The 12,847-nt window shown below is 43.8% G+C and overlaps 1 protein-coding gene across 2 annotated transcripts; it reads left to right on the top strand.

Moving 5' to 3' along the window:
- Positions 1-9,942: 9,942 nt before the first annotated feature.
- On the top strand, positions 9,943-12,697 carry LOC140481764 (uncharacterized). Of its 2 annotated transcripts, none has more exons than XM_072578296.1 (2): positions 9,943-9,966; positions 10,846-12,697. In XM_072578296.1, the coding sequence occupies exon 2, from the start codon at positions 10,960-10,962 to the stop codon at positions 12,028-12,030; it is 1,071 nt and encodes a 356-aa protein (XP_072434397.1). In that variant the 5' UTR covers positions 9,943-9,966; positions 10,846-10,959; the 3' UTR covers positions 12,031-12,697. The 2 variants fall into 2 exon arrangements, with proteins under 2 accessions (XP_072434397.1, XP_072434396.1); XM_072578295.1 differs by lacking the exon at positions 9,943-9,966 and adding an exon at positions 10,024-10,330.
- Positions 12,698-12,847: the final 150 nt, after the last annotated feature.

Raw genomic sequence — 12,847 nt, 5'->3', positions numbered from 1 at the left:
GCTTATGTTGAACTAATAGTAGCGCAGCAAGGACAACACCATATTTAGCACCTTAGGGAATGGCAGGACCATTAAGTTACCCCGTAACCAGTTAGATTTTAGGATTGAGAAAGAAATAGACAAATGATAGAAAAGTAAATATGATGAATTAGAATTAAACCAGGTATAAAAAGAGAAATTAAGGAAGTTTAACATGTTACATTTTTAAAAGATGCAGCAGCAATTCACTGCATGGAGGAATAAGGTTACATGTTTTAATGATTTCCTCTCTGAGCCAGACAGCTTTATTTGCAATTGTTAACAATTGCCATTCTGGTGAAAGGACTACGTGCGCCCTTAACCATTAAACAGCTTTCTGTGGCTAGTTTGACACATGGACTGGAATCCAGTACTCGATGAGCAGACGTTTCCTCCCCAGTTAAATCTTGGAAAGACTGCAACCATTGTTTTCAGTACAAGTCCTGAACTCCGTTTGCGAACTGCTGACTCCATCCCAACAGTCTGAGGTGAAGTCAGGCTGTTTTCAATTGTGGTGCCACACTTAATTCTGAGATGACCTTCCCATTTCATACTTCACACCATCATGAAGCCCGTCTATTTCCATCTCTTGATATTGCTCAACTTCACATCTTATCAGCTTGTTTACTGCTGAAACTTTCATCCATGCCTTCATTACCTCTACACTGCACTATTACAACAAACTCCTGGCTGGTCTCTCAAGTTTACTCTCTGTAAATGTGAGTCCATCTTAAACTCTGCCACCCATGTCTTATGCTGCAGCAAGCCCCATTGTCCTATTGTGCCCATGCTCTTTGCTCTGGTGAAGCAACATCATATCCTTAAAGTTTTCAACCTTGCTCTCTAATTTGTCTATGCCCTGTTATCTTCTCCAATTCCATAACCTTCTAAAATATCTGCACTTCTTTTGTAGTTGCCTCTTGCAATAATCAAAATTGCCCCACCACAAGTACGTGTCTTCAGCTGCCTGAACCCCAAACTCACAAGTTTCAGCCTCTACACCTCTCCATCTCTCTTTTGTCCTTTAAAATAGTTTCATAAACACACCTCTTGGACCAGGTTAAAAATCACACAACACCAGGTTATAGTCCAACAGGTTTAATTGGAAGCACTAGCTTTTCAGAGCGCGGCTCCTTCATCAGGTGGTTGTGGAGGGCACAGTTGTAAGACACAGAATTTAGAGCAAAAGTTTACAGTGTGCCGTAACTGAAATTATACAGTGAAAAATACCTTGATTATTTGTTAAGTCTCTCATCCATTAGAATGACCAGGATAGTTTCACTTCTTTCATATGGAAATCACAAAACTTTTTTTTAAAAGTTACATTCTCAGGTTAACTGTAACAATTGGTGTCAGGCCAGATTCTAACTCTTGGCCCAGGTTTTTGATCATCCTACCTAAGGTCTCCTTACGTCACTCAGCTGCTATTGTTTGTTTTACAATTGTCCTGTGAAGTCCCTTGGAATGCTTCGTTGTAGTAATAGTGATATGTAAGTATGAGCTGTTATTGTGACTGGGCGTTAAACAAATCTATCAAGTTCTTAAAAATAATACGGTAGCTAAGAGAGATCGTGATGTTGTATGAGGCAAATGATGATTAACCAATGTTTGGAGAATCACAGCTCAGATATCCCACAAGTCCCTGAACTTGCAGCTGATATGCATTCAGAAAATGGTTTGTGTCATCAATGCTCTGCTATTTTTCCACTAGGATCAGACCCAATGTGTTCTTTTGAGTTTATTACTACAACCCGTCAGACAATAAGGCTGCAACTTTGTTTAATGAGTCACTGAACTTTGACCCCACATTTACTGAGCAACAGACACTGGTTGCCGTAGCAATGGCTGCTTTCTGTGTGCAGCTTTTGTAAAAGTGAGAAACAAACCGCGAAATCCAACATTTGAAGAGGGTAGAGTGGTTTTATTGGTGGTGCTGGCAATGTGCCGCGTTGTTTCCCATTATGCTGAAAAAGATATGCTCACCAGCATCCTGCTGGACTTTTGTCTTCAACGTGGCATCAGTCACGGACTCCATCAGCAAGCATTTCCATTCGGGAAATGGAGATCGCGCCTTTTTCTTTGGGGAGTGCCAACTCAAAGCTGTCAGTTGTTAGGGCAGCCTGCTGTGTACTTGGCCGGTGCTGAATAACTCGATGAGTTCGGCTTTCACATCAATGGCCAAGAATGAAATGGATTCCTTCCCTATTGTTCTGATCAATGAGATTACAGACTGGGCCTTTGGTTATCATCAACTATTAGAGACTGTTCCAAAGTTTCAATATCATGGGTCGGTGGACTTACAATACTGGCAGGAAACATGTTCCACAAAGCTATTTTTCAGCCTTTTCCTTTTCAGATGGAATTCTGTGTGCAATCTGAGACACAGAAACGGATCCACTGGCCCATGCTGATATTTCTGCACCACACGAATCTCCACTTCAACTTCATCATAACCTATCAGCATAGCCTTCCAATCTATTCTAGCTTCCCTTAATTATGCCTATCTTATTTGCCTCAACTAATCCTTGTAGGTAGCATCAAATTCTCATTAACATCCTTCAGGGAAGGAAATCTTCCATGTGAATCCAGACCCACAGCAATGTGGCTGGGTCTCAACTGCCCTCTGAAATGACCTAGCAAGCCACTCAGTTGTACCAATCACTACAAAATCACACCAAAAAAATTGAAATCACACAGAGTGCCCAGCATTTCCACAGGCACCGGAAAAGACAACGGCAGAAACAACCCTGTTGACCCTGCAAGTTCCTCCTCACTAACATCTGGGGGCTCATGTCAAAATTGGGACAGCAGTCTCACAGACCAGTCAAGCAACAGCCTGGACAAAGAAGCTTCCTGTTGATTACCACGTACCATCCACCCTCAGTGTCCGTATTGAGCTACAGTCCAAGGAAGCTCTGAGGATGGGAAGGACATCTGGGTGAGGGATTTCAATGTCCACGGCCAAGAGTGGCTTGGCAGCAGCATTACTGGTCGAGCTGGTTAGGTCCTAAAACCCATAGCAGCTAGACTGGGTCTGCAACAGGTGATGAGGGAAATACATACTTCACCTCATTTTTACCAATCTGCCGGCTGCAGATGCATCTGTCCATGACAAAATGGACAATTCTGGAGAAGAAGTCCCACCTTCATATTGAGAATACTCTACATTATATTGTGCGGCACTATCACCGTGCTAAATGGGACAGAATTCAAACAGATTTAGCAACTCAAGCCTGGGCATCCATAAAGTACTATGGGGCATCAACAGCAGCAGAATTGTACTCCAACATGATCTGCAACCCAATGGCCCAGCATATCCCCCACTCAGCCATTACCATCAAGCCAGGAGATCAATGATGATTCAATGGGGAATGCAAGAGGGTATGCCAGGAGTAGCACCAGGCATTCCTTACGATGTGGTGTCAACCTGGTGAAACTACCAAATAGCCCACTTGCATTTGAAACAACATAAGCAGCATGTGATAGACAGAGCTAAGTGACCCCACTAATAATGGATCAGATCTAAGTTCTACAGTCCTGCCACATCCAGTCACGTATGGTAGTTGACTATTTAACAACTCACTGGAGGAGAAGGATCCATTAATATCCCCATCCTCGATGACAGAAAAGCCCAGCACATCAGTGCAAAAGATAAGGCTGAAGCATTCTTCAGTCAGAACTGCCAAGTGGGAGATCCATCTCGGCCTCCTCCAGTGGTCCCCAGCATTACAGATACCAGTCTTCAGCAAATTTGATTCACCCCACGTGATATGAAGAAACATTTGAAGGCACTGGATACTACAAAGGCTATGGGCTCTGACAACATTCTGGAAATAGTACTGAAGACTTGTGCTCCAGAACTTGCTGCTCTCCTAGCCAAGCTCTTCCACTACAGCTACCTCTATCAGATAATGTGGAAAATTGCAGATGTGTGGCCTGTACACAAAAAAGCAGGACAAATCCAACCCGGCCAGTTATTGTCCCATCAGCCTACTCTCGACCATCTGTAAAATGATGGATGATGTCAGTAACAGTACTATCAAGGCAGCAACTGCTCAGCAATAACCTGCTCAGTGATGCCCAGTTTGGGTTCCACCAGGGACACTCAGGTCCTGACCTCATTACAATCTTGGTTCAAACATGGACAAAACAGCAGAATTCCAGAGGTGAGGTGAGAGTGACAGTCCTTGACATCAAGGCTGCATTCAACTCAGTGTGGCACCAAAGAAGCCCCAGCAAAATTGGAGTCACTAATCACCTTCCTTCCCTCATGAAGTAGGGATGTTTGCCGATGATTGCAGAGTGTTCAGCACCATTCATGACTCCTCAGATACTGAAGCAGTCCATGTTCAAGTGCAACAAGATCTGGACTTTGGCTGACAAGTGGCCAGTAAGGTATATACCACACAAATGTCAGGCAATGACCATCTCCAATAAGAGGCAATTGAAACAGCACCCTCGACATTCAATGCTGTTAACCTTATTGAATCCCCACTTTATCAACATCCTGGGGATTACTCAATTGTACTCACCATGCACATATAGTGGCTACAAGAGCAAGTCAGAGGCGAGGAATACTTGGCGAGTGGCTCGTCTCTGACTCTCCAAAGCCTGTCCATCATCAGCAAGACAAATGTCAGGAGTGTGATGAAATACGTCCCGCTTGCCTGGATGGGTGCAGCTCCAACACACAGCTGTAGACTATGTTCGAATGCAATTGTGCTGCTGCTGCTGATGACCAATAGCATGTTATGAATACCCAGTTTTGAGTTGCTAGATCTGTACAAAATCTATCCCATTTGTTATGGTAGTGCACGCAGTATAATGGAAGATTTTCTCAATGTCAAAATGGGACATGTTCCCCACAAGGACTGTGCTGTGGTCACTCCCACTAATGCAGTCATGGACAGATGTATCTGCAGTTGGCAGTTCGGTGAGGATGAGGTCCAGTCCCCTATTAGTTCCATTACTGCCTGCTGCAGAGTTGACCAGCTCAATCAGTAATGGTGCTGCCAACACACACTTGGTGATGACCATTGAAGTTCCCCTCCCAAAGTGCATTTTGTAACTTTGACTTCTTCAATGCTTCCTCCAATTGTATTCAACTTGAAGGAGTGCTGATTCATCATGGTGATAGCAGCATGTGCTAATTGGCAGCATGTTTCCTTTCTCATTTTATGTGCTGATGCCATAAGATGTGTGTAGTCTGGAGTCAATGTAAAGGATTCCCAAGGAATGTGCTACCACCTCTGGTGTTGGCAGTGTCTGGGACATTGACTGTAAGGTATGATTCTGAGAATGTGACTATTTAAGGGTGTTGCTTGATTAGTCTATGAGACAGCTCTCTCAATTTTGGCACCAGCACTCAGATGTTAATAAGGAAGGCCTTACAGAATGAACAAGGCTCAGTTTGCATTGTCATGAACATTGCATGGGGAATAATCCAGCTGCTTACATTCTCCTTTGGACAATTTTTTTAGTTTGACACAACTGAGTGGCCATTACAGAGGGCCACCATCATCAGGCCTATAGCACTGGTCTAGAGTTGCTAGATCTGACTGAAGTCCAACGCATTTAGCATGGTCACAGTGCTAACGGAGATGTCTTCAATGTGCAGATGGGACATCAACTCCACAAGGGCTGCTGTGGGTCTGGAGTCACCCATAAGTTGGATCAGGTAAGGAAAAAATATTTCTTTCCCTAAAGGAAGGGCATTAGTAAACTTGGTGGCTTTTTAAATAATGATCAACATAATTAGATTTTAAATTCCAGATTTTGGGTTTTGAATTCAAATTCCATTACCTATCCTTTGTTGAATTTGAGCCCAGATTCCCAGAACATTACCTGGATCTCTGGTTACTAAGGTAGCGACAATACCCACACACCATTGTCTCCCCACAGATTCAACTAAACAAAGCTTAAAACTCACACAACACCAGGTTATAGTCCAACAGGTTTATTTGGAAGCACTAGCTTTTGGAGCCCTGCTCCTTCATCAGGTGGTTGTGGAGCAGGATCATAAGACACAGAATTTATAACAAAAGATTACAGTGTCATGCAACTGAAATGATATGTTGAACAAACTTAGATTCCTGTTAAGTCTTTCATCTTTTAGAATGTGGAGGTGCAGCTGTTGGGTGCAGAGGCTGATCGCCAAGTTTGGTACCCATGAGGATGGCCTCATCCAGAACCTTGGGTTCATGTCACACTGCAGGTGACCCCACTACACTATACACTCTCTCACACACCCATACACACACAAGCACACATACACACACACTTACATACTCACACACTCATGCAGACCCTCTCTCATACACATGCTCTCTCTCATACACCCCTCACACTCACACCCACATGCACACCATCTCACAGGCTTATACACCGTCACACTGATGCACACTTGCAAACACTCACTCTCGCATGTGCACTCACTCACACACTCACATGCACACCTTCACATTCTCTCTCTCTCTCTCTCTCTCTCTCTCACATGCAGGTGCACACACAGATAAGTCTATGGGGTGAATTTGCATTTGCAGAATTGTAATTTTAGAGTCAGAGAGCCATAGAGATATACAGCATGGAAACAGACCCTTCGATCCAACCTTTCTATTCCGACCAGATATCCCAACCCAATTGCAGACACATTCTATTTTTCTCAAAAAGTATACAATCTGCAGACAGTCAATCCATATAACATTTCAAAAATTCCTACTTTGGAAATAGAACCAGTCTGACTCAAGATTGGGATACAGACAGACTCTAACCTCACACCTTTAATGCATTGTCTGAGCTGAGATGTCACCTTTTTTTATAAAACCTTCAGTTATCTTGAGAATGTGACTTAAAAGAAGTTCTGGGATTTACATGTTAATGAACCGAAACCTGCAGCACATTCTAAAAGATAAAAGACTTAACAGCAACCTTGGTTTGTTCAATATATCGTTTCAGTTGCATGGTACTGTAATCTTTTGCTATAAGCTCTGTGTCTTATAATCCTGCTCCACAGCTACCTGATGAAGGTGCAGCGCTCCAAAAGTTAGCGTTTCCAAATAAACCTGTTGGACTATAATCTGGTGTTGTGTGATTTTTTTAACTAGTCCACCCCAGTCCAATGCTGGCACCTCCAAATCATAAACAAAGCTGGTTAGCAGTAAAGTTAATCCCATGTGAAGCATTTTCTATTTGAAATAACCCTGATCTATTTTCTAAAAGGCTGGTCCAGTGTTTGATTACTTCATCCTAGGAATTTTGAAGAGAAACAGCCTGCAATGTTACAGGTTGAATTATGTAATTATTAGCTCTGGACAATGTAACCAAAGGAACTCACTATTTAATTCCCATGGCTCTGGGCAACCCGTGTACAGCCTGGTACAACTGCTAGAACAGAAATTATGTTTATAAAGCCCAAACGATGACATGCCTCATTTCCAAATCAAATACTCTTGGGCTCAAGAATCTCTGCTGCACTCCTCCTTTTACTTTGAGCTGTCTGATTACATCCTTTCTCCACTGGCTTCTGACTGTTACATCGTGTCATCAAGCATCACATTTCAGTCATGAAGGTATATTTGTATCTTCAGTACATGATGGTATATTAATGGAGTAGCTTAGCCAATCATTGCAGAATCAGCCTGATTGTCATGCCATTGGCATCAACTGAGTGAGAATTGGGCAGGTTCCATACTGGATGTATGGATTCACTCGACCAGATTATTTGCCTGAAAGAATAACAGTTTGCATTTATATAGCACCTCTTATGACCTCAAGACATCCCAAAGTGCTTTGCAACCAATTCAAGGTTCGGTCACTGCTGCAAGGTGATGCAGCAGCTCACTGGAGTTGAGCAAGATCCCACCAATTACTAGCCAGAGAATCAGTTTTTGTGATGTTGATTCACAGCTGAGTATTGACCAGGTCGTGGGAGATAACTCTCATGCCTGTCTTTCAAATATTGCTTTTCTGTCCATCTGAAAGAGCTGTCGGGATGTCAGAGCAATGCATCTTAGTGCCTTGAAGCCAGTCATCCTCTCTTACTGACTTTCTATATTGACATATTCTTTATTCTCTCTCTTCCAGGTCTGCTTCTTCCTCACTCACGTGTCGGTTACAATTTCCTCAGTTACTGCTGGCTGATCAATTCTATCAGTGTTTGTGACAAAGTTGCTAGCTGTGGCTTTGTAATGAACAAATAGTGGTCTTTTGACTGACTGGCATGTACTGGTAACAAACTGCAGCATCTTAACAGTGTTCTACAATCATAAATCCACCCTGTCACAATCTTGAAAGTCCCCGTTTAAACCATTTCAGTAAAGGAAAGGCATCGACTTTGCCTGCCTTTTCAAGTGTTCATCCCTGTTTCAAATCCATGAGGAAACTAGTGGCACTGTAGGCAGTGAAGAAGGCTTTCTAACAATACAAAGAGATCTGGATCATATGGGTCAATGAAAAATGGCAGATAGAGTTCAATCTGGATAGATACGAGGTATTGCATTTTGGTACAACAAACAAGGGTAGAACTTATACAATTAATGGTTGGGCCTTGTGTAGTGTTGTAGAACAGAGGGACCTGGGGTACTTAATTCTTTGAAGTTGGCATCACCTATAGACAAGCTGGTTAAAAAGGCACTTGGAATGCTTGCCTTTATTGCTCAGTCCTTTGAGTATAGGAGTTGTGAAGTCATGTTGAGGTTATACAGAACACAGGTGAGGCCTCTTCTGGAATACTGTGTCCAGTTCTGGTCACCCAGTTATAGGAAGGATATTATTAATCTGGAGGGCATTCAGAAGAGATTTCTAGGATGTTGCCGGGTATAGAAGGTTTGAGTTATAAAGAAAGGCTGGATGGGCTGGGACTTTTTTCATTGGAACATAGGAGGTTGAGAGGCGATATGATTGAAGGATATAAAATAATGAGAGGTATAGATAAGAGTTAATGGGAGTTATCTTTTCCCTAGGATGGGGGATTTCAAGACTAACGGGCACATTTTTAGGGTGAGAGGAGAGAGACTTTAAAAAAACTTAAGAGGGACAATTTTTTTACACAGAGGGTGGTTCACATGTGGAGTGAACTTCCTGAGGAAGTGGTGCATGTGGGCACAATTACAGTGTTTAAAAGACATTGAGCTAATAATATAAACAGGAAAGGTTTGGAGGGATATTGACCAGGAGCAGGTAGGTGGGACTAGATGAGCTTGGGACTATGGTCTGCATGGACTGGGTGGGCGGTGGGGTCTGTTCAGTACTGTATGACTGTGACTGTTTCCCCTCTTTCCCTCTGTAATTGCTTCCATTCCTCTCTGCTCCATATCTGCCTCTTTTTTTTTCATTCCGGCTTCTTTAAAGCAGTCCCCAATTTTGATTCCATTTTTTTTGCCGTTTGGGCCCTAAACTCTGGATTTCCCTTCCGAATCCTTTCCACTCTCCTCTTCTAAGAGGCTACACTGACATCCGGGATCAAGCTTTTGCCCATCTGTCCTCGTGTCAAACATTTCTTCATAAAAGCACACTGGGAAGTTTTATTGCATTAAAGGCGCTAAATAAATGCAACTTGACGTTAGTCTTTAATCTCGCAGTCACGCTTTTTTTTCTTTATCAGTTCATACAATCAAGTCAAAAGCGGTGTTGACCGCAATGTTAATCAGTCTGGTGGACTCCAGATGTAGCTCGGATTTAACGCCGCTCTGATTTTATGTGCAAGGCCACGTCTCATTGCAAAATTGTTTCAAGTAGAATCTTAAAAGAGGGATATTGCATTCATTTACATACAGTAAGTGCTGCAAGACTCTCCTAATTCTTTTTTTTTTGGCAGCTTGATAAATATAGTTGGATGCATTCGTCCCCTGACTATCGAAAACGCCGCATTGTGGAGCTTTTTAATGCTTCCCCTGAATGGACACTGGGACGACTGAACGTTAATCGATTGTGTCCTCTGCTCCTCTTGCTGTAAGTTGTTAGTCTCATTCTCTCGTCCTCTTGAGTGCCTCTGTCACACGCTGCTGTATTATTTACAGAGATGACTCGCGTTACAGCAAAGGATACCTGTCCCCTGCTCCTGCCGACACCTCGAAAAGCCAACCCACTGTGTACCAGCAGCGTCTGATCTCACACCCGCCCACTTCACATCTCCAAAAACACACACCATCCCTTGCAAAATCCCTAGTGAGGCTGCAACCTCTCTTGGCTTCCAGTTCCCCTGCTCACCCGGTTCCAGTTTGGAGTGTCTCCCACTCTGACGGCCTGATACTGTCGATGCATGGTCTATCCCATACAGCAGCAGACCGACTCCAGGAGAGAGCATCCCTCACAGGTAATGGGGCAGCTGGATTGCAAACGCAAAAGGGTTTCGCAGACTTGCTGCTCGGTTGCTTTCCTGCGCTTTAATTCCAGTCAAAACGCGATCAATATCTGGAGATTAAATATTAACCGCTCCATATATATTCTCTGAATGCGTTTTGGAAAGTGCTGCTCACATTAATAGACCTGCTAAGTGATGTTCAGTTATCAAATATCCTTGTGCTTAACTTAGATAGCTAAACCTATCTAAGCCCCTGAAAGTGCATGTGTCACGGTAAACTGATGTATTATTCTGTGTCACAAGGTTAAAGTGCATCCTTGGGGAGACAAGCAGTATTTTTGTTTCCCATGGCGGCTCTCGATTGAGTTTTGCTTATTGGAGTCTCTCTGTCCGATATTAGGACTGAATACAGTGAGTAATAATAACTGGTGACAACTGACTGGACTGTGGTTGGAGGTGCCAGTGAAAGCAAATAGATGCTGATCACTTGATGACTGAATTCATTTTGTTCTGCTTAAATCCTCCAGGCAGGCACGCAGGAATAGAAACAGATCCAGTGGATCGCAGGGAGCCAGAGACTGGGTGTTTCCGAGCATTACACTTGGGCCTTCCCCAATTTAGTTTGAAGAAGAGATTCAAGGATGATTCTCCCGGTGGCGCTGCTGCTGGTATCTCGGTTCAGTGTTGCACGTTGTACCTCAGAGACCTGGTCCCTGTGTCCCCGAGGCTGTGAGTGCAGAGAGGGCCTCAAGTATGTCAACTGCTCAGCTGCTTCACTGCAACAAGTCCCCCCCAGCTTCCCGACAGATACAGAGCAGCTGGATCTTTCTAAGAATAACCTGACCATTCTCCCAGCTGGCATCTTCCAATCGCTCTGGAGAATCAATATCCTCGTCATTGGCTCCAGCCGTGTTCAGAGAGTCCACGATGGAGCTTTTGCCTCTCTGGAGAACCTCTGGCGACTGGATCTCCGGCGAAACAACATCAGGGACCTGGGTGAGGGCTTTTCCATTGGCCTGTCCTTCCTCAATGAGTTGATCCTGTCAGACAACTACTTGGAGAAGTTGAATTCACTCATGTTCCAGTACCTGGACAATGTGCAGAAACTCTACCTGAATAATAACCAGATTTCCCAACTCTCCAGTGGGGCCTTCCGAAGTATGACCAGGTTACGGCAGCTCCACCTTCAGAATAACCGGCTGGCTAACCTGAGCAATGGTGTCTTCTTCATGCTGCAGAACCTGGAGGTGTTAAATCTTCAGGGCAATCTGATCAAAGATGTCGACACTGGCGTTTTCACATCGTTGACGAGTCTGACGCTCTTGAACCTGTCCCGAAATGGCTTGGAGCGAATTAAGTTCAAGACTTTCTTGGGTATCCAGACTTGGGGCACCCACATTTTGCTGGCCAAGAATAATTGGACCTGTGATTGTGAGCTGCAGAGGGTTTTTGGTAAACTGCATAATGTTCAACGCCTGCTGGTGGATGACTATGACAACGTGATCTGCTTGGAGCCTCCCGCCCTGAGGGACTTGCCGTTGGCATCTGTTGACACTCAATTGTGCATAGCAGAGACCGTCACGGTGCTGGTTATAACGGTGACAGTCTTCATCACTGTTGTCGCTGCTATTGTAATGGCTGAAAGGAATAGGAAGAAACGAACAGGGAAACACTGGAGCGAAGAAAGTGAAGACTTTGATTCTCAAGATTAATGTATGTTATTAAGCGGACAAGGGTAACGTTAGGTCGCACATATCAGTGGGTCTCAGGGTAGATGAACCTCATGGTGTAGCACTTAGCTAGGAAGGTGCAATCCACTCTCTGGACTGAGTTCAAACTGGATGTGCTGCAGTTGACTTTGATGTCCCCAGAAGATGCAAGCAGATAAATCAACTTGGCTCGTGGTGTATTGTGCAAATGGATTTGTATGGATGTTGTCTGGGGACAGGCTTGGATTCAGCTGTTCCATAGTCCCAACTCTCACTGTCCATGCTTATACAGGGGTGACATGTTGGGCGACTGTTTTGTCAGTGCTGTCTTCGGAAGAGGCAGGCTCGGGGTAGGAAATTGAGGTCTGCCCCATTATAGACAGAAATGACCATCAGCTCCGTAGGAACCCTGATCTGGCACAAAAGCAGTGTAAAACATGTTTACAGTTACATTTTGTAAGTTGGTAAAAGACAATGCTGGTAGTTCTGTTGATGGTAAAGGGAGATGCAAAGCTTAATGCACTTAGAACTTGCGTCAGAAATTAGATTTGGTTTTTTCTTAATTAAAAAAAAGCAATAATTTAGGAGCGTTTCTGAGAATGGGACACTCTCTGATTAAGGTGAGTTCACTTTGAATGACCTAAGGGTTACAATTTAGTGGTATCTACCTGGTCCCACCTCTGGATAGATATTTTAGATTAGATTAGATTACTTACAGTGGGGAAACAGGCCCTTCGGCCCAACAAGTCCACACCGACCTGCCAAAGCGCAACCCACCCATTCCCCTACACTTACCCCTTTTACCTAACACTATGGGCAA

Source organism: Chiloscyllium punctatum, chromosome 10 (assembly GCF_047496795.1).
Source record: "Chiloscyllium punctatum isolate Juve2018m chromosome 10, sChiPun1.3, whole genome shotgun sequence".
Taxonomy (NCBI): Eukaryota; Metazoa; Chordata; class Chondrichthyes; order Orectolobiformes; family Hemiscylliidae; genus Chiloscyllium; species Chiloscyllium punctatum.
Note: the sequence above shows the minus strand (reverse complement) of the source record. Positions and strands in the feature narration are given on the sequence as shown.

What these genes read in the sequence shown, in the direction of transcription:
- LOC140481764 (XM_072578296.1), top strand. Translation starts at nt 10,960, where the DNA reads ATGATTCTCCCGGTGGCGCTGCTGCTGGTATCTCGGTTCAGTGTTGCA.